The sequence below is a fragment of the Antrostomus carolinensis genome, unplaced genomic scaffold (assembly GCF_000700745.2).
Source record: "Antrostomus carolinensis isolate BGI_N321 unplaced genomic scaffold, ASM70074v2 scaffold19119, whole genome shotgun sequence".
NCBI classification, from domain to species: Eukaryota; Metazoa; Chordata; class Aves; order Caprimulgiformes; family Caprimulgidae; genus Antrostomus; species Antrostomus carolinensis.
This window is the reverse complement of record NW_010339439.1, coordinates 845-26,414: the sequence shown is the minus strand read 5'-3', so window position 1 is coordinate 26,414 and position 25,570 is coordinate 845. Positions and strand designations below refer to the sequence as shown.

The 25,570-nt window shown below is 39.5% G+C and overlaps 1 protein-coding gene across 1 annotated transcript; it reads right to left on the bottom strand.

Moving 5' to 3' along the window:
* On the bottom strand, positions 1–24,799 carry MCC (MCC regulator of Wnt signaling pathway; the record flags this gene model as incomplete). The annotated part of the gene is made up of 8 exons (XM_010175856.1): positions 1–235; positions 6,360–6,543; positions 9,138–9,238; positions 10,409–10,549; positions 12,255–12,403; positions 13,089–13,178; positions 13,504–13,650; positions 24,593–24,799. Coding segments are annotated over 8 exons (1,254 nt in total), but the record flags the coding sequence as incomplete, so codon positions are not given.
* Positions 24,800–25,570: the final 771 nt, after the last annotated feature.

The window sequence follows — 25,570 nt, the reverse complement described above, 5'->3', positions numbered from 1 at the left end:
CTTCATTGCCATAAGTTCCTGCATCAAGACCGCATTTTCCAGGTCTAGCCTCTGGCTGTCTCCGCGAGGTTTAACGTCATAACTAAGGGGATCAATGTGGATGCTTTCCAGCTCCAGCATTGTCAGTTTCACTGCTGCCCTGTCATTTTTCAACTGCTGGATGTAATCCTTCAGCCGCTGCTCATCCTCCTTTGTAAATTCTGTATCACAGCTGCTTGCAGTTGAGCTGGTAGTACTGGAAAGAGAAAGAACGGTATTAAAAAACCATTTGGAACAAAAATCAGTATTTTTACTTCAAACACTGTCCCAATACTTTGTCAACTCCTCCGAGTCTTACTGAAAAGTTCATAGAAAGGACACATGTAGTGCGGACTGGACCTTGTAATGTTCAGAAGATGCAGAGGGGTGTGACAAATTCAAAAAAGAAATTAATTCTCTAAGCTGCATGAGAAAATTGAATCATGTGACAAATTCTCTGCAAAGCCAGATATTGAGTGACATATAACTGACTTACTTTTTATGGAATGGTGTCTTCTGAAACAAGTCAGTTTTTAACAAAAAACCAAACCAAAACAAAAACTACTTAAGATTTCTTAGCAACAGTCTAGCAGGGCAAGCTTCTGTCTGCTATTCAGCCACTGAGTTTTCATCTTCTTTGGGAAGAAGCATCTGCTAAGAAAAAAAGAATCAGCCCAGTCCTCATTTACCTCTGCTGACGGCAATACCAGTTATCATCTCAGATATTTTTAATGGATACTTGTAGGAATCAACCTGAGCAAAATTCCACAGGCTGATGCCAGGAGGTAGCATCTTTCAATTCCTGTTAAGGTGTATTCGTCACCTCACGCTGACATTCATTCAGGGCTGGGGGGGTTTAAAACCAACCCATAAATTAGCAGGATTTTTAATAAAATGTCATTATCATACTTCGTGGAACTTCTCCTGTCTACAGGCATCAAACACACAACTGCCCATCAGGCTGCCTCACAAATGTTTACATAGAGATCCAGAAAGGGAGAACGAGCCTCTTAGCGCAAAGGTGGCTCAGAGCTGCCTGCCCAGCTACACGCATGCCAGTGCTGCGGGGGGCTGAGACTGATAGGGCCGCAGCATTCCAGGGCTGAACATAGCTTCAATAACACTAAAAGGAAAATAAAATGCCATGTTGTTCTATAACCTCACTCAGAGCTGCCTGCTGTCTCCTGAGGTCCTGTAATCAGCTGCTGGGTGAGGGATAAGTCATCCATTAACTCTGCTTGTCTGGAATGCTAGATGATCTCAGTTATCAGCAGGGGAATAAATCACTTTCTGTATCAAATTGCACTGCTGTTCAACGTTTTTGTATGAAGAAAAAAGCCCCACCCGCAACATGCTGTGAGAGTCAGGATGATGTCCTAAAGTATATTATGTGTGTGAAAAAGGGGAAGCCTATCAAGATAGGCTTGATTTTTCTTTTTCCTTTTGGTTCTGCTTCAGCAAAAGCTACGCTGATTTTTAAGTGCCTCAAATAATTACCAATCTTCCCACAAATTCCAAGCACAGCTTTGGTGGAGATGAAGAACTGGCAGGTCTACAAAGATTTCTCAAAATCCTTCCCTCTCATGAAATATCGCATTACAGTTCTTTACTACAGCTCTCTGTCAATTTTCCATTATTCCTTCCTTTTCTTAGGGATAAGAGGTGACATATTTACCACAAGTGTCAACTGGTCTTTGCTTTTGCTTTCATCCATTTTCATCTGCAGTGAAGCTAGAAACATGAAGTACACCACACAGAAACCCTTTCAGGTTTAGTTCTTCATCAGAGAATCCTCAAACACTTAATAAATCTTGCTTTACTGAGTCTAAAGATACCTCTCTGAAGTAGATATTGATATAAAAATCATGGGGACAGACAATGTGAGAAATACTTAACTCTGTACTGAAGTCACGTTGCAAGTTTCCTCAGAACCCAACGACAGCAGTTGCACAGCTTTTCTGGATTAAATGTAAAACAGCTGTTGTTGGAGGAAGGACGGCTTTCAAAGCCGACAAAGGCTTCAAGTCTTGGGACACAAAGAACTCATCTCAGTTTTCGCTGGCAAAGGAAAGAAAACCTAGCACTCCTGCTGGGAATGAAACCTGAGCAAAAATGCTGAAAGTATATTGTTACGTTGTGTTGGACCTCTGTACTCACTGGCTATTCACAGATTCTGGCCGTTAAAGATCCATGGATATGTGCGTATATTTTAGGGGAGAGCAGTCCAAACTGAGGAAGGCAGTCTGGGTTCTTGCCAGTGATACTCAGGCAGCAGTCAATTTGGAGTTAAGCGTATGCAACTTCTATCTCAATTTTGTAATAAAAACCATTCCTGATTTAACTCTTTGTGGAATTACAGCCGAGAGGTTTTTTTTTTTTTTTTTTTTTTTAAGAGGTGAGGAGAGCTTAGCAAGGAAGCTGTCTAAATCAGCATACAAATCGACGAGAACCTTTGCTCTCTCCCCACGTTTAGCAGCAAGCCCCGACCCAGAAGCCTGGAAGCAGTATGGGTTGCAGAAAGCTAGGGTACAAAGCCCACTTTGGACTTATAAAAATGAGGCTGGATGATGAGAGATGGAAACAACGCTGCAGTGTTTCTGAACTCCCACAGTACAATTCTGCCAGGGTGTGTTCCCCCAAAAGCCCCACCATACAGCTCTCTACAGCCATAATGCTAGTCCATTGCTGCTCTATTTGAGGGCCCACAGCTGGTTAGCATATGATCCTGAATTTCAGATATTGCTCTCCCTTCTAACAGCAGTCAGGACAAGGGAAAACAGACCAACAGAATGCTTATATTGTATAATGCATTCATCCAAAAAAACATATGAAACTGTTGCAAAAGGTGTCCAGTTTCTCATTTCTCAAGCATGTAAGTAAGGACAGAGAATGGATTACACCTGGAGGGAACACAATATCAGTCTGCTCATTAACTGCTGTTGTATTCAGAACAAGAAAAGAGAAATGTTCCTCCCACTTGCTTCATCCCTCAAGTCTCTTACAATGATGTCACACCTGGATGATGTCAAATTAATTTTCATATACAGCTGTGGAAAATATACAGGATGGTATACTATAACATGCAGTTTTATTTACCAGCATGAGTGTGTTCGCCTGCACATGCATTTGTATGAACTTCAGTTCATGTGTTAAAAATAAAGTCAATAAATAAACCTGCAATTAAGCAATGGTGCAAATAACACAAAAGTTAACATAACTAAAATATGGCTGTCAGAACTAAACCCACAAAACTTGCTCAAATGTCTGCTTGCAATCTTAAACTTTAAAGAATGCATTTGATACACAGTATATATGGTCCAACCATCTTACAGGTGAACATTGTGGCTTGAGATCTGAAACAGCACCGCATCAAAAGATGGTATCTTCCTGACAAACTGAAAAATACTCCAACCAGCCAAAAGACAGCATATTTGGCTAAAATCAGAACCTCTGGTGAAACTACCCTGCTTCCTTCTGAGACTAGTTCAGTCCAGCAATGAAGTATTACACAGATAACATTAAGATATCTGTTGGGATATTTCTGAATAACTTATTTGCACACTTCAGTTGAGATAATCTTGTAAACTATCTATTTGAAATCTGAGATGATTCTGATGCAATGTATAGCCCTACGTTTGGCTGAGTTCAGACATTTTGTGACACCATATAGTACTGGAAAGAATTCTGTCTGCATATAACAGACCAGATCTTTTCCCTCATGAACTGAGACATAAGGCTGGGCTTACTAGCACTGCAAGGAATAAAATGTACTGCCTTCATTCAGTGTTACAAATGGTGTCCTTCTCTTTTGTTTCTTTCTTTTTAAGGTGCAATCAGTCAAACCTTGTTGGCAATGTATGTTCTATAGTTAGCTTCTGCCCATTAAAATAATTATGACTTCCAACTACACTGCAGACCTATTTCTGTTTTCAAAAAATGAACTGGCCACATTATTGTGCTGCTGCTGCCTGCCAAATGAGTTGAGATGCTTGCTATTATTTTTATTCACTTCACCAGTAACAACCTCTATTACGCTCTTCCATTGCATTTCATTTGTTTTCATTTCAGTTGCTCCCTTTTACAGTCTTTAACCACTTGCCACTAGTGGCTCACCAGGCATTTATTCTCAGTAATATGTTCAGTGATTTGACATTCAGAATCACATTTGAAGTGCCAAAGCTAAAGATGGGTCAACAATTCCCTCGTAAATCCCTATTCTACAGGATTTCCAACAGCAGGGAGAATTACTCATGTGTCACAAGTTTCAGCATAGGAGAGTTTTCATCATCTCACCACCTCTTTACTCACTTGGTTTCAAAGGGAAAAGGTAGCAATATGTATCTGCAACTAAAAGCCTGCAACATGGAAACAGCTATGTAAAAAGATCAGTCTTTTAAGTTGGGAGTATGTTTGAACTGCATAACGCAAAAATGTTTTCATTTCAGTGCAGTGTCCCCAAATGGTGGTTCACACAGCACACACTAGTGATGTGGGCTTGTTCTACTTCTCTCAGTTTTACAGATTGCCAAGTTGTTTAAGACAAATAAAAAACATTAAGCCTGCAGGAACAGATAGAAATCCACAGTCTGCTTTCTTATCTCTGCTTGGATTGCTATTGTAATGGAAATGAAAAGGAAATGGAAACCATCAGCATCAAAGAATCATAGAGGGCTGGAGGACTAGGCAATGGGACATCTGTCTAGAGCAGCAGGGAGCAAAGTGACAAGGGAGCATGCATGAATGGGTTGAGAGAGCCGCCAACATAGGCAGGGTGACTTCAAAAAGCAGGAGTAGGGTTCTAGAAAGAAACAAAAAGAATACAGAATGATAGAGAGAGGAGAGTTAAAGACAAAATCTTCAATTTTTTAAACCCAATATAGAACATTATTGATATAAATACAGAAAAGGGCATGACTTTTGAACCAACACAGATTTGCCATCTAAGGGCTGGCACAGTGTCATATGTTGGTAGGCTGAAGAGAGGATACCTCTATTTTAGACAAGGTCCACAGGAAGGAGAAATCTGAAAACACCTCTCCCACATATCACTTGAACACAATAGAAGAAGATTTGTATTTCATGGAGAAGCTAAAGTTTCAGAATTATTTTCACTGATATGTAATTTTAGACAAAGACAAATTACATGGGGTGTGGTGGGAGAGGAGAGGGACAATAACGTGTAAGTGATGATCAGATCAGGATGCCCATATGACAAGTTCCTGACTTGCTGTGTGCCCCTCGGGTGAGTAAGAGAATCTTTTCTCTCTCATGTTCCACTTATATCAAAACAGATAATACTAGTTACCTTATTCAGTACAGTATCTTGCTCCATGCCAGAAAAAATTATCATGCAGTGATAATGACTCAAAAACATCTCTCTTGCACACAGAAGCATTTACATTCACATTCTTACATTTCACGACACAGCTAATACTGATGAAATTTGAAATCCATTTGAATCAAATCAATTTGACAGCATTTGAATAAAGAACTGGCTCAAAAGCTGAATTAAAATGAAGTTTTAGAGTGAATCTGAGAAACCAAAATAACTTTAAAAAAGAAAAATGTTCATCTATATTTAGCCAGGATGCTTGCCAAATCTGTATCCATACATAAGCACTCATATTCACTGCATAGAGTACAATTACACTGCAGGCAGACAACGATTCAAAATGAAGTTGCTAGCAGATGTACTTGAACTGGAACACTTCTGCAATAATAGCTCATTTAAATTTCATTTTATAGGTCTTCAGAAAAACTGCAGTATCCAGCCTTTCCTAGAAGAATCCACTCTGTCATGATGTTCACTTGACACTTCACATGCACAAGAATAGCATGGGAAGGAAGAAGCTGGAGAGGGGCAAAGAGGAATGAGAAGGGAGAGGAAATTATTTAAAACAAAATGGCTGGATTTGTAACATTTAGAAAATAATTCTTGAGCACTCCAAAACACTGACAGAAGCATACTTCTGATCCCTGGTTCTCTGTATGCCTCTGCTGTCTGCATACAATAGACATTAATAAGTAGTACGTCATTTGAGTTCCAATAAAACAGCAAGAAAGTCACCAAAGTAAAACAAATATAATGGTTTTGCCCTTTATGAGGAAGATCAAAGTTCAGAGTCACACATTTGCAACAAATTTACACAAAACCCTTCTTGGCTGGAGTCACTCAAAGTCTAAAGACAATTAGACCACTGAGGCATGGTGACTTACAAATCAAAGCAAAGAAAGCCAGTGAACTGAGGTGAGGGGGGTAGTTCAGCAAATACAATAGAACATAACTTTTTGGTCCAAAATCACACACCTGGGGATTAGGAGAGCAGATGAGTTGCAGTTACCTTGTGTGACTGTTGGATGAGAGGCTTTCCCAGGGCTGCACGCTACACCCAGTGATTGCATAAGCTCCCCCGCAGCTCCCATCTAGTTTCATCAGCAAGGCTTTCGCTGCGTTCTCAGCTGTCTTCCTGCAGTCATGAGCTCTCTTAAGCATCTGCGTGATGTTTTCATCACCTGTCTGGTCCCCTAGTTTTCAAGCAAATAATCCATTTCAGAGCTTTGAGAAGGATGACAGAAATACTAGAGATGCTTCTATATGATATCAGTTTATACCAAAACAATTACAATAAATGACCAACCTGTGATGTAAAAGCAATTTCACTTCTGTGTGAGCATCAGTCGTAACTGGGCTATTGGTCTGAATGCACCCCCCTTCCAGCCACAATCTCCAGCTATTTGTCGCTCTGGGTACATGTCTTAAGCGATGTTTTATCTTAGCTAGTTTGTCTGTTTGTAAGCATGTGCACTGTGTATTAGGATTAGGTTAGGATGCTCAAGTTAATAATACGCTGGAAAAGCCTCAGTCTAAATTACAACTCTTAATCCAATCAGTCCGGTGCTGTTTCACAGTGTGGCCATTTCCAGCATTTTTTCTCACCAGCACCTTTATCTCAAGTCTAATGGTTTGCCAAAACACCTTCTTACAGGTGTTAGGTGTTAGCTTTCCAGGTTAGCTTTCCAGCTGGAAGAACTGCCTTACTGATTAGAAGCAGCCTTTCAGAGTTTACAGTCATGCACATTCAACCAAAAGAAAACTAGCACTAGTGTTTATTAATCTGCTCTAATTTCTAGTGGTTCTGCAGCATCTATGCAGCTGGTAAGCCATCCCTTCAGCAGAGGCAAGACAGAAACCACTACTGTCACTATTCTTATAGTCCTAACTCCAGTTGGAATCAAGTCATTGAAGTAAGAGGTATTAGTGGCTACATTGAAAGTCTGAACAAAACTACAAAATATTCATACTTCACCAAATGCAATGCAAAGATGTCAGAGAGTATAAAAAACCCCAGTTTGATCTATGTCAGACTTTAATTTCATCCTTATTCGAGTCAAAGAGCAATTACACATACTTCAGACTTGCTAACTGAAGTTCCTGCACTAGAAATAACATGAATGCAGAAGAAAGGAAGGGAGGATCTTCATTTAAGAGCAGCTAGATGTGCTCAGCTCTAAGTGACACAGAAGCACCTCCCATGAGTTTCCCACTCACAGATGTTGATAGAAAACTTGACTGATCTTCAAACCAAAAATCTGCTGTTGTATCTAGGTGTTTTAATCAAATTTCACAGTGAAGTAAAGGCACAGAAAACAAACACAACTTCACTCAAGCTGTGTTATGTAATGGGAAACTGGTACTATCACAGGGCTGTGACCGGTAATACCATAATTAAGAGCTGTAGATAGACACCTATATAAAAACTAAGCTACATTCTCTTTCATGAAATGCCTGTGAGATGAAACCCTGCTCAAACCTAAAGTATTTCTCCCTTCTAAGATTTTTCTGCCAGCTATGTGAATAGAAAATCCAAGGCTAAATTCACTTTTGCTGGCCATTGATCTCCCTAGCACACTGGGTAAAGGAACAACCAGAGCCTGGAAGAAAGGTGGATGAAAATCTCAGACATTCACTCTGTCATTTAGTATATGGCACACATTGCCATGGCCAAGACAGGTACTCAAGGCCTGTGTCTAGCACTGGGAGTGATACAGAATAAGAGGCCCGGTTAGCAGCACAGCAACTGTGGTCTGAGTGGATTTAGTCATCTGAAACAAGAGGCTATGTCAGTCCTGTGGCTCTAAAGCCAGATGGTGACTCTGTCTCTAAAAGCTTTCCATTTACATTTTCGTGATTCTCAAGAAGCTAGTGCTGTAATACTGTCTCAACCAGTCAGTCACTATGCCCCAGCACAGCATGCAGAACTACCGCTCTCTCTGAAGGTTTCCTCTCTTTCTACTTGAAGATTATGACAGCTACCTTCTCCTACCAGTAAAAGGAATGGGATTATAAAACCCAGATTAGTGTTCATTGTGTAAACACCTCTTTCTATGAGAAAAGTGGAGGTAGCAGTGATGTCAATCTCGAAACACTTCTGAACTGTACCTACGGTAATGACTCCATTACTTAGCAAGCAGTATATTAAAAAACCACCTAGCCACAAGATTAACTATCCACAAAATAAGAAGAAACCCAGAACATATAGGCTAATACCCCAACAACAGAGTAAAATATAAGATAGAATGTTTTAAAATTTCAGAGAAAAGGTAAAATGTGGGGTGAAAAACTAGACCAATTTTTTTTTTGTTTTTTTGGTAACTACTCAATGGTACCTTTGTGTTGTCCTAATCCCAGTTTTTCGTAAGACTATATTCAACTTCTAGGGGGGTCAATGTTGCTGGTTCAAACAAAATCTGTACTTCCAGTTACCACAGCTGTACAGCCCTAAGCCACATATGTTCATGAGTATTGTTTAATAATTCCACTCTGTACAGCTGCCTGCTTGTAGGAGCCTCACCACTGCCAGAACAGGCAACCTCTTATGACAGGGGATGGTAGGATAGTAGGTTAATTTAAATTGCTAGTGAATTTTATGATTTAATTCCAGTCTCTCCTTTTCCCTTATTTTTTGGGCGTGTAAAATGATTTAATTAATTAAAAACAAGAAAAGACCAGAGAGCATTCCTAAGTGATGGGTCATGAGATGATTCACCATTACAGCTAACTCTAATGCTAACTGACATGCAAAAAAAATATTAAATAAAGTGATTCATTGACATCTTACCAACAGAACCAACACCTGCAGCTCTGAACTGCCCAAGAATGAGACTCTGCTCACTTTCTGCCAATGCCAACAGCAGCTCATATGCTTCTATGCACTGTTCACTGAAAGAAGAAACAAAACACAGAAAACAAAAATCACACTAAACATATCTGCAACTTAGAGGGGAAGAATACCTGCAACAGCAACAAAAAAAAGAGGTAGCTGATGAACTGCATGATTCCCTACTACTTGTCTAACAGCAGGGATATTAAATGACCTAAGACACATAGCTTCTATCACAAGCATTCAATAGTCCCTCCTTCCTTACGATGGTCACAGGTTGGCCTCAAGTAATGTAACTAGTTAAAACAGAAGAGAAAGACGTGATGTGAAGGGAGCATGTTTGAAATAATCAACAATACAAAAGGTGGTCAACAAGATTGTATGAGAAACTTTTTTCTGGCCTTTTTACTATACAATACAGTATTGTATACTCTACTATATAACTGTACTGTACAAAGTATAGTGCAAAGAAAAGACACAATAAATACTTGTTGCTCTGTCCTGCTCTGGCTATATTTTCCTCCTTACAACACGACAGCTCCTAAATACAGTTATGAGTCACTCATTCCTGTTGCATTCTAATGTTTTTTGAAATATCTACATTAATATCTCTATTTGCAATTTGCATTTCCTTGTAATTTGCTCAAGGCTGGTAGTAATAGAACACATTCTTTAAAAGGCACACAATTTGTCTAAAGACCAGAACTGCCTGTTCCAAATTAGTTGCAGTTGAAGGAGTTAAATGACATCACCTTTTTACATATGGTTTAAAGCAAATTTAGATACTTGTAACCAAATACCAAGCAATTCATCCACAATTTCGACCGATGTAATATTAAGTCACTTTGAATTATGTGGAGTACAATACTACTCTTTGGAATACAGTACTCCACTGGTCTTGTGAAAGGTGCCAGCCTAATACAGAGAACCTGTATCTTAAGACTGGATACAGCAAAGACAGTTTGATCCTACATGAAACCCCTAATTCAAAAGTTAATTTGGTATTTAAAAATGAAAAGATAAATCTGTATATTTCTACTAGATCTATTTCACTATAGCTGGTGAACTAGGGTTGAAATACACTTGTATGAATAACTTCAGTTCTGTAGTTTGTCAGGTAGTTTCATCAAAGGGTTAAACAGTACTACTATGGCACACTCAAAGACTTCTATCAAGTCTCTCCTGCTCCTTCTTTTTCTGGCTGAGACACCCCCTGCGTAGGTACATACCTGTACTGCAATGCAAGCCTGAGGGCTGTGGCATTGGACTCGTACTTCCCAACAAGCATGCTCATTCTCTCGGCATTGCTCTTGCACTCTTCCAGTGTTATTGTCAACAAGTCATTCTGGGATTTCAAGTGCTCAATACGGCTGTAGAAAAAAAGTAATTTGCAACCTTCAAGCTTAGATTGCAGACACTGTCCTGAAAACTCTAGAATAATCACAATTTAAAACAACAAATACCATTTGGTCTACACAAGACCAAATGTCCCATCTCAAGAGCTAAGAGGACAGTAACTTCTCTTCTCCTTCTTGAATCCTTCCCATAAAATGTAATCATAACTGTGCAACAGCAGCAAGTAGAAAGCTGTACTTCTATTTTGTAGCCACACAAAACTGCATAGGGCAGTTTTATATTAACCTTTTGCACAATTTTTCTGCCTCCATTCCTCACTTCTTGCTGCCACATTTGCTTCTTGTTTTAAGTGGCATATTCATTAGTGCAATGTGTGTGTGTGTTGGGATCATGCAGCATACATGCCTCCTTTCTATGTAACATCCAGAACAACCATTTCACTTAAGAGTAAAATTTTGGTTGTGATTAGAGAGGTAACTTCCAAAATACAAAGGTTCAACGAGGCAATGAAATCTCCGGGTGTTCTGACAATAGTCACACAAAAGCTCATATCAGAACTTAATTGTAATATTCTTCTCAATGAGATTAACTCTGAATCTGAAAATGAGACTTCAGAGTACCAGTACTTTATTTATTCTCACTGCAGATAACTGCACTACACAGCAACGTACGACACCTAATCATAAGAGTTGGACATACACTGAAAACAGACAGGCAAATTATTTCAAAATTTGGACAGGTAGCTAATGAAGAAATCAGTGCCATCCAGAACTCTAAAATCACTGACTTCTTACAAACACAAGAAGGAGAAGAGTTAGTATACTATTTATTCAGTGATCAGAATAAAGCCCTGACTTTCCTAGCTGCTAGAACTCTCTCAGATGCTTCACCTCCTTTATCTTCTTTGACATGTCCTATAAGGATACACGTTGTCAAAGTGTAATTGTGCAGTGGGGGCGGGGGGCTGAAGGGACAAAAAAAAAGAAAAGAAAGAAAAGGATCACATTTTGCAGCACTCCAAAAACATGAGCAACAAATAAAAAGAGATATTGTACTGATCAGACTAAATCTGAGATAGCTGACAGGAAGAGAAGACTTGGAAGGAAACGTGCACAGACACGATTTTCATGTTCATGTTTCACAGTTCTGATTTTATGTGCCAAAGAGGACATGAAGCATTGCTTTGGACAGAGCTTATTGAAGGGTAACACCAACAGTATTTTAACTGCAACCAGAAAGCTACAATCTTTCTTCTGCAGACAGAGGTCTATTTACTGCTACACATGCCACACCACCATACATCAGTACATTAATTGACACAATTAATGCTAAAATCCTGTTTTTTCAGGACAAAACAAAGCAAAACTAATTCCAGAATAATGGATAATAAGTTATGGAAAACCTTATTTCTAGCAGTGATGTGAAAAAAGATGCCCTGCCTACGTGGTCAGCCACAGAGAAGGACACTCTACAGTGCAAATTGTCACAAGTAAAGGTGCCATGCTGATCTAATAATGCAAGACCAAAGTGTCATGCTACTGGAAAGAATCCTTAGCATAGGATTCAATCTTCTCTTCATCAACTGCACCCCAAGTTTATCTGCACCTGCCACAGATAAGCTGGGCCTGAACTCAGAAATTTTCAAAAAGGATAAAAAAGTAACTTTAACAAAGCCAATAGCAGACAACATATTTCAGCATATCTAACTTTTCACCTTACCTATTTAATCTCTCTGTCTCCACTTCAAACTCTCGGATTTTACTTTCCGAGATAGCAGATCCATGTGAATAAAGAGTCTGGAAGATTTCCTGGATGTTTGAGCAGTCTTGGAGGGAATGTGCCAAATGTTCAGCCACAGTACTAGATACCTGCACAGAGCAGTTAGTAGGTCATTCTGAACAGAAAAACACTGGATTCCTCCCACAGGTAGTCTGCATTGAGAGCTACATTTGCTTGTGTGCTCTCACTTCAAGGCATTCATTATTCAGTTTTTACTATGAATTTTACATTGAATAGAACATTTTCAAGTTTGCAATTTAAGAAGCTATTTTGATTTTAAATTCTACTAACTGAAGGGTGAAGCCCACTATTTCATCATACATTTTAAAAGCCGAATATGCAAGTTATTTACTTTCTTGAAAGCTCAGCAAAAGGTCAGAGTTAAGTTCTTCAGTAAAACAAATATTAACACACAGTAACAACACTGTTATGGATTTACATTGGCATTACAAAGCAGAATGCAGTCCTCTGTTGATTGGAAGCAGTGAAATGCAACTGAACAGTCTTTTCTTGAAGAATGATATTTTGGAGGAACTGACTCCAAAATTATCCTCTTGAAGTCACTCGGAGAATGATTTCTAGCCACCAGTTATGAGAAAATGAGATGTTAATACTGAGTGAAATATTCTCCGTTGAAACATTTTTCTCAAAATAACTTTTAAAGTATTTTCAGTTAGCTCATACACTCATTTAGTAAGAAACCAATGCTGCTTTTAATGGACCAAGGCTCATCTTCACAAGGTATCATGCATGCACATAATTATTAGTCCTTACCCCTATGCTGCTGATTTCTGATCCTAAGACAGGTCTATCAGATGATGAAGACTCTGATCTTGTTTTTGACAACTTCACTCTCTCAGCTATCTGTAAGTCAGAATGGTGCACAGGTTACACAGGAGCCCACATGCCATAAAGATTACACAAAATGCATTTGTTCACTAGCTACACTTGCAAATCTGAAGTAAACTACTGTAAAATTGATACTTGTGTTGTAACAGAGAGAATTACAACCAGTAGCACTTAATTCCTTTCTGCAGATCAAGTTCACGGGCCTGCTTAGGACCCCAGAAAACTCCCTGGGGATTCTAGACATCTCCCAGTGAATCACATGTTTGCACAGCAGCTGTGCAAAATGAAGTCTTCTTCTCCCAGATAACGCAAAGTGTTACTGCAACACCTAACAGCTCACCTTGGCTATGGGAATGTCATTGCTGCTGCTGCTTGTGCTCAACTCTCCAGTGCTGGGGTTGATGGGTCGATTGGCAGAAGCGAGACGACTTGGGCTGGATGGGCCTGTTGCCTGCACGCTTTGCAAACGTGTTTGCAGTTCCCGAACCTACAATAAAACATAACATTCTGTTTTTTCCACTTCTGCGGTTTAAATAGTTTGGAGATTTTTCTCATTGCCTAGCTAAGCCTAACTGCTTCTGGCTTGAGGAGAGAAGTTGTATTTTGTCTTGTGGCGGCCACAAAGTCTTCATGTGGGGAGCAGATCAATGAAGGTTGTTTTAAAATTCTATTGTCAGTTTTTTAAACTATTTGCCATGTAGATATATGCAAATATGACTCTGTAGAGTAACAACTCGAAGTTTCAGCTTGCTTTATACAACCCCTTCAGTGCAGCCGTACTGTATGTATAGAAATTATTCTCCCTGAGATGAAGCTGAGGCTTCAGTCTAAGACTATGAAGCCTAAACAAATCAAATGAAGATTCTGCTGTTAATGGAAAGCTCCAGTGTTCAAAAAACTCTTGATATAAATATATTACAGGATGACTTTGTCATATCTCAAGGTCAAAGAAATTCAAATGTTAATCATACTTTCAAAAATACAGTTAAGTAAAGCTACCATGGACTGAGTAACGTATAGACAAGGAAATACCAGCAAAGTACCCAACCAACAGTCTGCGGCAGCATTTTGTGGACATACACATCAAACACTACATGGTCCTCATAAAACATCAGACACTTCTAGAACTGACGTCAAAAGATTTTCAGGACTAAAGGGTATAAAACAAAAAGTCTGCTGGAGCCAAAGTATAGCTGAACTAAAGATTATAGTGTTTACCTTGGAAAAATTCTTAACAGACAAAGAATAAATGGTCTGCTTAACACAACAATTATGCCACAAGGTAAACTGACAGAGCTAATTTTTCCCACAGAACCTCAGACTGTGAGATGAGAGAAGGTGGAGGAAACCATCTGAAGAGGCAATTTTCCTGAATATAGTGTTTACTTTAATATGCAAGTTTCTACACCCATTTTGTTGGAACAATCCATCTGCAAAACAGAACAGGTGGAATTTACTGAAAGTCCAGTAAAATAAAAGTTCAGTACATTTGAGACATCTCTGAAATGCAACTCTGATTCCTATCTCCAAAACAAGGTGGCATTTTATACTAAATACAATACATTTACCCAAATAAGTGATTAAGCAAGCTGAAATCCCTTAGTAAAAAAACCCAAAAACCACTAAAGTTGCATTAAAGCTTAGGCTTTCTTCAGCTGTAGGCTCACCAAGTGCATGGACAATGCTCTAGTAATCTCTGCCTGAAAAAGCGGCAGTCAGCACGTTCTCTGCACAACAAACAGACCCCTTCAACCTACTGCACTGAGGAAAGAGTTCAAGCTGGAAATCTCTCCAGTCACCAAAGCAGTATCTCATGCCTCCTATGATTCCCTACAGTCTGCCCCTGCTTTCCTGAAGAGTAGCCTTTCCTCTCCCTCAGTTGTATACAAACTGAAGGTCAGGCTACCTAACAACTTAATGTCAACAGAATTTTTAGGTATGTGCAAATTACAGAAAAGAAAAAAAAACAAATGTGTTTTACATCACAGAGCAGAACAATTGCACGTTATTAATAAAAAGCTGTAGGTGGCAACAATAAGAGCACATAAAGGCTAACTGCACTCATAACTTCCCTGCTCAGTCATGGAGGAGTGCTATACCTTAAACAAAATTAAGCCAAACAACTCCATTGGTCTCTCTGTTAAAAAAAGGCAAAGTACACAAAACCTCAAATCAAATCCCCTATGTTTAAAATAACTTGCTGAAAAATGGATATGGGTACTTGCTGCAGAATTATACTTCTCGACTGCAATTACATCTAAAAGTTAACTGAGTAAAGTGTATAAAGTGCACATTAATAGCATATATCTTCTACGTATTTGCATGTGAGAGCTCCTTTGCTCATACAGATGTGTATCATTCCAACATGGGTACAGCTGCACTAATGCAAACCTTAAGGAGAGAAGTTCTCTACTGATGGAAACCCATCATTTCAGCCTGCTGATATGCATAAAACCGAAACAAACTATGTATGCATGTTTCTGCTTGCAGATGTGGAATGCCAGTGCAGATAGAATTTGTACTATGGCATTAATACTGAAAAAAAAAAAAAAAAGCAACACAAAAATTTCACTAAATCAAAATCACATTTATTACTATTTCTTTTAACCTGGGCTGTTGCAAACTAAATTCCCCCAGTGCTTAAGTTACAGCATTGTTTAAAAGCAAACAAATAGGAAAACCAGTAGGGATGTATTCTTCATAAAATCAAATCCCTGCCACAACGTCTGACCTAAAAATTGCTAAAATACTCATCTATGCCCAGAAGCTAGGATTGGATTTCAGTCCAAAAGCAAGTAATACTCTAAATTTATGGGCAGCCAGGAAGCAGAGTGTTAAAGTTGTCCAACCCTAATCATTCTATGATTACAAAGCCAATTATTCTTGAGGATCTGTAAAACAACATTAGCAACAGAAAGAAAAATGAACATACCTAAGACCATAGCCAGGAAAAGCTTTCCTCAGGAAAGCATTTATAGAAGAAAAGTCAGAGCACGGCACAATTATCAATCTATGCAAGTCACTGCTTTAGTACTGTATCACAGAAGCAACCACAACTTAAAGAAACTGTCTGTTTATTCAAGCTTCTTGATGTATTTCCTGATTCAGGCCTTCATTTGAGAAATTACATACTGAATTAATTGCTATAAATAACTGCACTAACTTTAGCAATATTGAGTACTGGATGGTAATTCTAAGCCAAATAACAGGGCAAGTTTGTTTGAGCTGTAAATCACCGATCTCACAGTTCACACATTCACTAAGCTAGAATTTAATTACTGAGTCTCCCACCCACCAGTCTGCCCAGAGACAGCTTAGGTAGCTATTTCTGGTCACCAAAACCTCCACTGTAAATAGAGCAGTACACACCATCTCCTCAGAAAGTACTTTTCCACACTCATAATAATTCTATACGAAAAATAAAGGGAGACCAAAGAACAAGAATCAAGAAAAAAATAAAAAGAGTTTAGAAGAGCCAGTTTCCTCGCTGGATTGGTGAATGCAGGAGTTATTAAAAGACTAGTTTAGAAAGTGAGACTAAAAATTGTCTGACCACCCCTGCTCAATACTTCTACCAGTCTGAAGTGTCATTACCAATGCAGTATAAATTATTCTGAAGGTTATGTTTATTAGTAGAATGATGGTTAATTGCAGTACTGCACATGAGGCACAATAAACAGTTGGAAATGGGAGAGAGAGGAAGGGCAGATCTTACAGAAAATGGATTACAAAATTGGAAAAAGCCGATGGGTGAAGACAAGTGAAAAAACAAAACCAAAAAAGTTCCACTGAAAGACAGGAAGTGTGGATTTGTGAGATGGGGAGCAATAACAAGGAAGGCTTTAAAGAAAGATTCCATCAGCCCTTGAATCATACTAGTTTAAAGATGGAAACTATACAAAAGGATAGAAAAATTGCCATAAAGTTCTAAGACACTAAACTGAGATGGAAAGTGGCCAACAGGCAGATCTAATTATATGATCCAGAAAAAAAACCCAACAAAACCAACCCCCAAAACCAGGAAGCGAGAACAGAGGAAAAAAGAAGAAACCCAGGGAAACATCTGTGAAATCCACAATTAAAAAAAGGGAAGAGTAAAGATCTTCTAAACAGCTGGAGGAAGTCCAGAGAATTACAAAAGCAAAGAAATGCTGGAATCTTGGAAAGATCAGGGGCATTAAGTGAGACGAAAGGCAACAGAGACATTAGACGTCAGAGCAATGGATAGCCTCGATATCAAGACAAGTGAGGTGCAAACAGGCATTCTCAAGTTGTTAATATAAACTTAAATAACTGGAAATTTATTAATATTTGATGTTTAGCAAAATGAACCAATTGCTTAGCTGCATTTTTACTTTTTTCCTTTGAATGCTGAGAATTGCAGTAGGAAATAGGGAAAAATAAAGCATAATTTCTCATTTCTTAAGAACTAAATAAAAAGACAGCAAGGGTAGGAGAGAAAAGGGGCTGACACATTACAGTAATGTTGGATTTATGGAAGATTTAATAAGTGATTAAAAGGCATCATAGACATGTTTGCAGAAATGCATAGCGGGTTATAGAAAATACGTTGGTGGAATATGCTCATTATCTATAATAATGAATCAAAGAAATATGTTTTTACTCTTTGTATTTTACACATGCACACTCACAACTACAGGATTTGTTAACATATCCTAAATAAAAAAACACAGCTACAAAATGCCTGGTTTTGTCATTGACTTCCACAATCAAAAGATGCCTACTGCTTTTGCTCCTAAACCAGTTTCAAATAAGGGGCATGCCTGTGATTCTTTTCTTTCTAACCTACTTGTGACCTGTTTAATTATGCAGTCTCTTTGAACCCTTCTGCTAGAGTTTTTTTTTCCCTGCTATACAGAAGAGGAAGGTGAAGTACAATAAACCACAGGAAGCAAATATACCCCTCCCACTTTATAATTTATTCAGGCATGCTGTAAATCTGTGGAGGGGAAGATGGAAAATGAAATACCACTGCAACAATTCAAGCTGCTCTGAGTGGTGAGGGCCCTTCCCCACCTTAAAGCACCCCTAACCTTTCAGTCAGTCCTAGTGGTAATTATTTTCAGCCAGATAGTTTTCAGCCCCTTTTAAATTGTGAGCGCCAGAGCTAACAAGCTCTGATTTCCTACAGGTTGTCTGTTGTGCTTGACTGACCACCCTAAAGAAGTCTTTCCTGGTATTTACAAGGGCCATCTCCTCAATGAATTCTCTGGAGCTGAATGAGCTTAGACCTGCACTTATCTGTTCAAAGGAGGCATTTACAGAATCGCTCGCCATCTGCATCTGCAAAGACCTCTATTTTCAAGAAATATGTAGGAACTTAACTGTCACTAGAAGTGTTACTCCTCTGGCAGATCTTAAAATCAATCTGAATTTTGAACAACTATTTTGAGGAATGGAGAAAGCACACAACACACAGAAACAACAATCTACAGGAGAACAGGTATGGTACTAGGGTTTATACATACGGCTTTTTTAAGTAGCAGGAGAGGCTACAGTGCACGTGGTGACAGAAATATGTTTACCAAGCAAGCACTCCTCTGCTTTTGACAGCTTTCAGTCCCTCATGCAGTGCTCCACGTGGAAAGATCTGGGTGCCTGAGTGCTGCACCTCTATAATGGATGCAAAGCAATGAAGTCCAAGGATGTGTCAAGACATGGCATGGAAGGTGAAGGGTGGATTCTCTAAAAGCTCTGAGCACGACTGAAATATTCTGATCCAGGCTAGCACACAGCAGAAACAAACACAAGTGGAGCAGTAAGGTTATCTCAAGCTTTTTCTCACTTAATTTCAGATTAAGCACTAAGTATTTGCATACAAGCTTGGAAACAGAAGCAAAACTAGTTTGTTAACATCTAAGCTGAGACACTGCTGCATAAGCAAGGACCATGCAACTGAAGGAGGCAGAGACTGCAAATAGCTTTTGGCTGCTACCTCAAGTTTCCAGTGTGCACCAAGAGACAAGGATCACTTTAAACTGATAATAATCTCTAAAGGCCCATAACATACCAGTGTTCCCTAGCAATCTGGAACAATACTTCCTGATTCCAACACAAATGATGCCAGTAGCTCATGCCAGCTTTGTGCCATCTGAGAACAGTGTGGGCTCAAGAATGCTTGTGAGACCTGTGATGGTTTTACTCATAGGTAAGACCATGCAGTCTTGTACTCATTCTCCCCCCAACTGGTGAGATGGGAAGGGAGACACAACAAAGAGGTCATGGATTAAAAAATGAGGACATGGATGGCTCACTCACCAGTTATGGTCACGGGCAAAACAGACTCAACTTGGTCACGAAAAATCAATTAAATCTGTTGTAGCACACTAAGACATAACAACCACACCTTAAGACACTTTCCCCCCACCCCTCCCTTCTTCCTGGGCTCAAATCACTTTGCTCCCAATTTGTCTGCCTTCTCCCCCCACCAGTAGCACAAGGGGCAGGGAATGGGGGCTCAGTCAGTTCACCTCTGCAGCTCTTCTTGGCATCAAAGTCCAGGAACAAGATGTTCCAAAGCAAGCTTCCCATGGAGTCATGGACCCCTTTGGGCTCAGCTCCTGGCTCTGGCATGGGGACATCCACAGGCTGCAGACGGGCCTCTGGTCCAGCGCACATCCTCACCCGGCAGCTCTGGGGGTCCACCCTCGCTCTGGCATTGAGCATCTCTGAGGTCTCAATCCAGTCACACTTGCCCTTGGGCTCAGCTTTCTGCTCCAGCATGGAGTACTCCATGGTCTGCATGTGGGTATCTGCTCTGCTGTTGAATCTCCATGGGCTGCAGGGACATCCTTTGCCTTCTCCTACTCCATGGGGTTGAACTGGGTGTCTCAGATTCTCTGTCCTTCCACTCCTCCTCCTTCCTCCTGACAAGGAAGCTCTCTCTTTGTTTAGGCCAATGTTGTCTTTTGTTCAGGTCAATGGCCTCTCCTCCAGGTTCTCTTTACCTTCTTTTCAGGACAGTCCTTCCTCTCATAAATATGGATTCAAAGAGGTGCTTTCTATTGCTAATTGGCTCAGCTTGAGCTGGAGGTGAGTATACCTTGGAGCCAGGAGAGCTTCACGAAGCTTCTCACAGGGGCCATCACTGTAGCCCCTTCCCCCACTACCAAAATTGGCCCACCCCACCACAAACCCAACACAGGACAAAGATCTGACTCCTGCTGTAGTTTGGGTAGATTTCAAGTCTCTGCAAGAACAAGGTATTTTGGGAGAGCCTTCATGCTAAAATTAAGTTTCCTGGAATGGGGGCAGTCTGGGCAGCTGGAGGGATGTTGTATTAAAAATGGCACTTTTCTACTCCTCTGCAGATTATGTTTTCTTTAAGGTCTTAAGTCCAGGATAGCTAAAATATTAAGTCTGATTTTGTTCTGATCAGTTTGGTGAATTCATCTGAGTCTGGAGCAGACACAGAGTAATCCTCACAGCTGGAAGTATTCGATTAACTGCATGAGTTGACATATGGCTTATGCAGAGAACAGACTTAACAGACTTCCAGAGCTGGAACCACCTTTTCACCTTAGACTTAGTCCTTCAGAACAGCCTCAGGGAAGCCTGGACCCACCGCTTCTTATGCCAACAGGCTGCCCGGGATGGTACTGAGGCACTACACATCTGCTAACTTTCATGGGCAGTAATTAAAATCCCCACAACTTTTACTTTGCAGTCACGATGCAGTTTATATGCTGTATCAGCACTGCTCATCTTACTTCCCTGGTGAATACAAAAGATTTTGTGAAAGAACACAAATATTACTTTTTCTACTACTATTTAAGGCTGTTACTACATATAGCAGTTGTAAATAGTATTGACCTGATTACAAACTTATTCTCATTTGATAATAATATTAATCCCATGAACCGGTACATAAGTTTCTCAGCATCTTATGTGTATTACTGGATTCAGGATTATGGTCAGCTATATGTAAACAGTTTCTAGGGCATTGACTGGCCCAGACTTAAAAGATTTTCATACAGCAATATCATATAGAGGTAAAATAAACCTCTGTGTTATGAAATTAGCTGCTATGCTGCAGGCACCCTACAGAAGTAAGTGATTACCTCACTTACTAATGACCTGTGAGAAACAAACTCCATATGTATGTTGCTTCTTAGCTACTGTTCTAGAAAGCTGCTCAATTTGTTAACCGTGCACAGTAAATGTCTAATTAAATTAAATCTCCAACCAGCCTGAGAAAAATGTATTGAAAGCACTCTGCTTGATTACAGACATTGGTCTAAAGTAACAGACCTATTGATCCAGTCAACTTCAAGCTTATCCACTTTGCCCAATTTAATTTGAGAACAACAGTAACTAAATTTTAGTTGGCTCTCCTATTCCACTCCCCAGGGAAATAATCTGAAGTGACTTTGAGGTCAGGTGGCATTCAGAAAATATTTAATAGGTCAAAGAAAACATTTATTTTGTTGCAACTATGGACACAAAGTTACATTAAAAACGCAAATATGGTTTCTAGTGCAATGATTACACAGTGTTGCTGACAGGGTCATGCGCCATGCACCAGCTTCTCTGGTGGGGGCAATAAACCCGTTGTTCTGCAAGTTCAGGATGATATTAAAAACCATATTTCAATAAAGTTCTCTACAGGTTCTCTAAATGAAAACAATTGAAAAAAGCCCCTGCCAGCTGTGGCTGAATATAGGGGCTGCTTGATTTTGTTATGCTCTGTGCCAATACAACATTAACCCTTCATCTACTGGGCAAGACATCCCTCCAATCTGTCCGAGAATTTCCTTAATTAAAGAAGAATGAACATTTAAACTGGCTTGTTGTACACGAAAGACAGCTCACAGTCTCTACAGAGCAATTCAAGACTTACCCTCTCCAGGGTCAGTGGCCTGAACACAATTCGGGTCAGTAATATACCACTGCTGCTATTAGCCAATAATTGCTCTAGCCACTTACATGAAACAAGTTGATGACCTCAATGCTGTTCCCACCAGAGATCCTTCCATAACAGAGAGACATCAGTAACACATGCAGTGTCCCTGCTAACAGTTCCAACAGACAGGCCAGCAACTACTAGACCAGCATGATTAACACACCATCCTTTCAGCCTAGGCCCTGCTTATACTAGGAAAATTACGAAATATTCAATAACACAGCCAGCACTTGTGTGGCTCCACAAATGCTTGGTTCACTGGGGATTCCAATACAGACCAACCAAGTCAAGCAGTATCCACATATACAGAACTAAAGAACATTTTCCATTTCATCTAATCCAATTCTCTGCCACTGCTGGCACACAGACAAACCAGAACAGGTTCATGCAGAGACACCAAGGCTAGCTCTAGAATGAATGCAGCTGTATTAATTGGGCCAATTAAAAGTATGCTTTTTTGCTTTCCTTAGGGTGCAATCCCAGTATAACTATCCTACTTTTAATAGGTATCCTTGTATAGGATAAATTTCATTATATAAACATTAATATTTTAAAGGTCTCTTTCCAAAGTAGTTAGTAGCCTTACTCCTTACTGCTTCTTCAGAACCACAATCCTCTTGTCAATTAGACACCTCATAGTTTAATTTCTGGCCTAATATAGCCATGAGTGGTTTATATTAATCTGTTCTTGCTCCAGTTCTGTCCCTAAGTTTGAACAGCCATTAGCTCCCATTCTTATTTGCTTTCTCTAGCACTTATAAAGAAAAATAAAATTCAGACTTTGCTTTGCCAAGTTGAACAGGACAATCTCTTTAAATCACTTCTCCAAGTAAGCTGCACATTTCTCTGACCATTTTTACATCTTTTTGTTTCGTGGGGTTTTTTTTTCCCAATTTAAACTGAACCTTTTCAAGCATAAGAGATAAGAACTAAATGTAACGTTCCAGATCAGATCTCACCACTCTATACCGTCCAGTCTTTCCAATCTCTACTGGAAATAACTTATCTGGATTGAATTTGTTGCTGTGCATCAACAGCTGAACCATGCTGATCCCTGAGGGTGCAAACACCAATTCTTTCCCCTTTTCTGTTTTTTCACTGAGGAGCTCCTGGCTATCAGCATAAATTCTTGTTACCAATCTTTCAAGCACCTTAACCTGCATTCCATACTTCTCAAAATTTAAGTATTTTTTTCTATTAATTCTATCCTGAAGGCAGTCTATTTTTTCTTGTTTGATATCCTAATACTGATCTGAATCTCCTGTAGTATCAATATATGCATTTGTGTAAACTAATTTCACAAGGACTTCCTTTTATTCTCTGCCCACTTGCCCCCACCATCCAATCCTGCAATAACTCACCAGGAGCATAAATGCTGCTTCTGTAGCTCAATGGGTAATACTGCCTCTGTTTAAAAAGAAGTGCCAATATAAAACCAGTCTAAAAACTTCAGGACTGAAAATGACTTACACTTATGGTATATAATAAAACTAAAATCTACAAAGGAAAAGTTGAAGTGGTCTGGTTTTATATGATAGCAGATTGCTATTCTTCCCTCATCACACAGACCTTGCTTTAGTGTCAGAAGAGGCTAGAGAGTTTTGCAAAGGTAATTTGTGGCTTGATCCCTGAAGACTGGAAGTCTCACATAACACAGCTTCATGCAAAAATGATACAGTTACCACAGAACAATGTTGTTTTAGAAACAGAATATTTGCATGAAAGGTCAATCTGCTGCCAATAGGTTAAGAGCAATGCTTCCAATAATTTTACCAGGATACAGAAGTCTAAATTGTCACTCAATTTGAACACAAACTTCAAACTGCACGTTTTAAAAACAAAATTGTCTGATATCTAGCCAAAACTCTGCAGAATTAACAGGGACAAAGTTAAGAAATTTTAAAAGTTACAGAGACTGAGGCCATGTTCTCTTGGATCTTTCATCTTTTTTGTGAACACATTTCCAGGTTGTTTTTTTTTACTTTGGACTCCACACAAAGCACAAGGCCTTTATCTGACCTTGCAGCACCATAAAATCTAGACGGGGAAGCAGGACATGGCTGGGACTACTCATTGTTCAGTTCTGAGAATTATTACCCACTGACAGGAGTCCTGCTCTTTTTCTTTCTCCTAATCACAAAATGAATTCCCATCAAAAACAAAGAAATATTTGTTGTTTACAGGGGAAAAAAAAACCTCAAAGGAAAATTCACTAAATTAACATCTGCTTTCTCTATAGACAAGTTACATATGCTTCCTTGGAGATGAATATCAAGTTTTCTGTTAAGACATGATTTCTGACATCAGGTTGTTGTACACCTTGGCTGTTCATCACACGCTCTTTTTCAATTAAGTTCAATTTTGTCCTAGTTCTGTATAGCTCAGCTTTAAAAACAAAAAACCCTACAGCCAGTACAGGAAGCGAGATTACAGAGACGTTTGTTCTGGTGACAAAATTATACAGGCTAGGAGGAACAAGAAGCCATCATCTATGCAGCAGCCTTACCCTTCTACGCAGTCTGTCCCTTTCTTCACGAATAGCATTCATGGTGGCCTTGGTCCTGTTCAGCTCCTCCTCTTTGCTACACAGCATGGCTGTGAGGCTCTCATTCTCTTCCCGCAAGCCAGCTAGCTCTTTCTCCCATCGAGATCTCTCTTCAGACAGATTTGGGTAAAGGTCACGTCCCAGTACACCTTCAATCTCTTCTACAGTCTACAAAAATGCAGTCATCAAAAAACAGAAAGAAGTAGAGAAAGATGATTGAACAAGACTAATGTTCACAGGACAGAAGTGTGTACCAGGCACAACTATATATACTTTCATGTACCCAGCCCCACATCACCATTATTTTGATTCTTTTGTTTGATAAGTAATATCAAACAAAATTATTGCTTATTTTGATTGATAGTTTGACTATTTTATTAAAACTTCTCATACTGAACAACACCAAAGCAGATGGATGTTTTATATGCAATAAAAACATATGTCACTCGTGAGTGACAGCAATCCCAATAGTTTCATCTCAGAACACACTGAAAACAAATTAATGACTCCTTGTCATGAGTGAGCACTGTGCTTGTTGTTTCCCTGCCTGAGTAACAGGCAGAAAGTAGCAGCGTGTGAATGTGTATGGCATGAAGCCTTTCTTAGTTCTAGACCACCTCCACTAAATGGCAAGGAAAAGAGTGGGACAGTAAAAAAGGAGGACTCTTCTTTCCCATGTCCCTGAGCATGTTCTTTCCTAGGGGTAACAGAGAGATAACAGAAAGAAAACTGGCCTTGGCTAGACTTGTATTACACCAGAAGACATTACAGCCTTTCTAGTGCCTAAAAAAGGCTGTGTTTCTCTGGGATATATGATGTCATTCAGCATTGCTCGCCCCATCCATCGCCTTTCTGAGAACTGTGCCTTGTAGGCACCATTCTGCATGAAGGATATTCAGCAACTTTCACCGTGTGAAACTAAACTGCAGGCACACACCA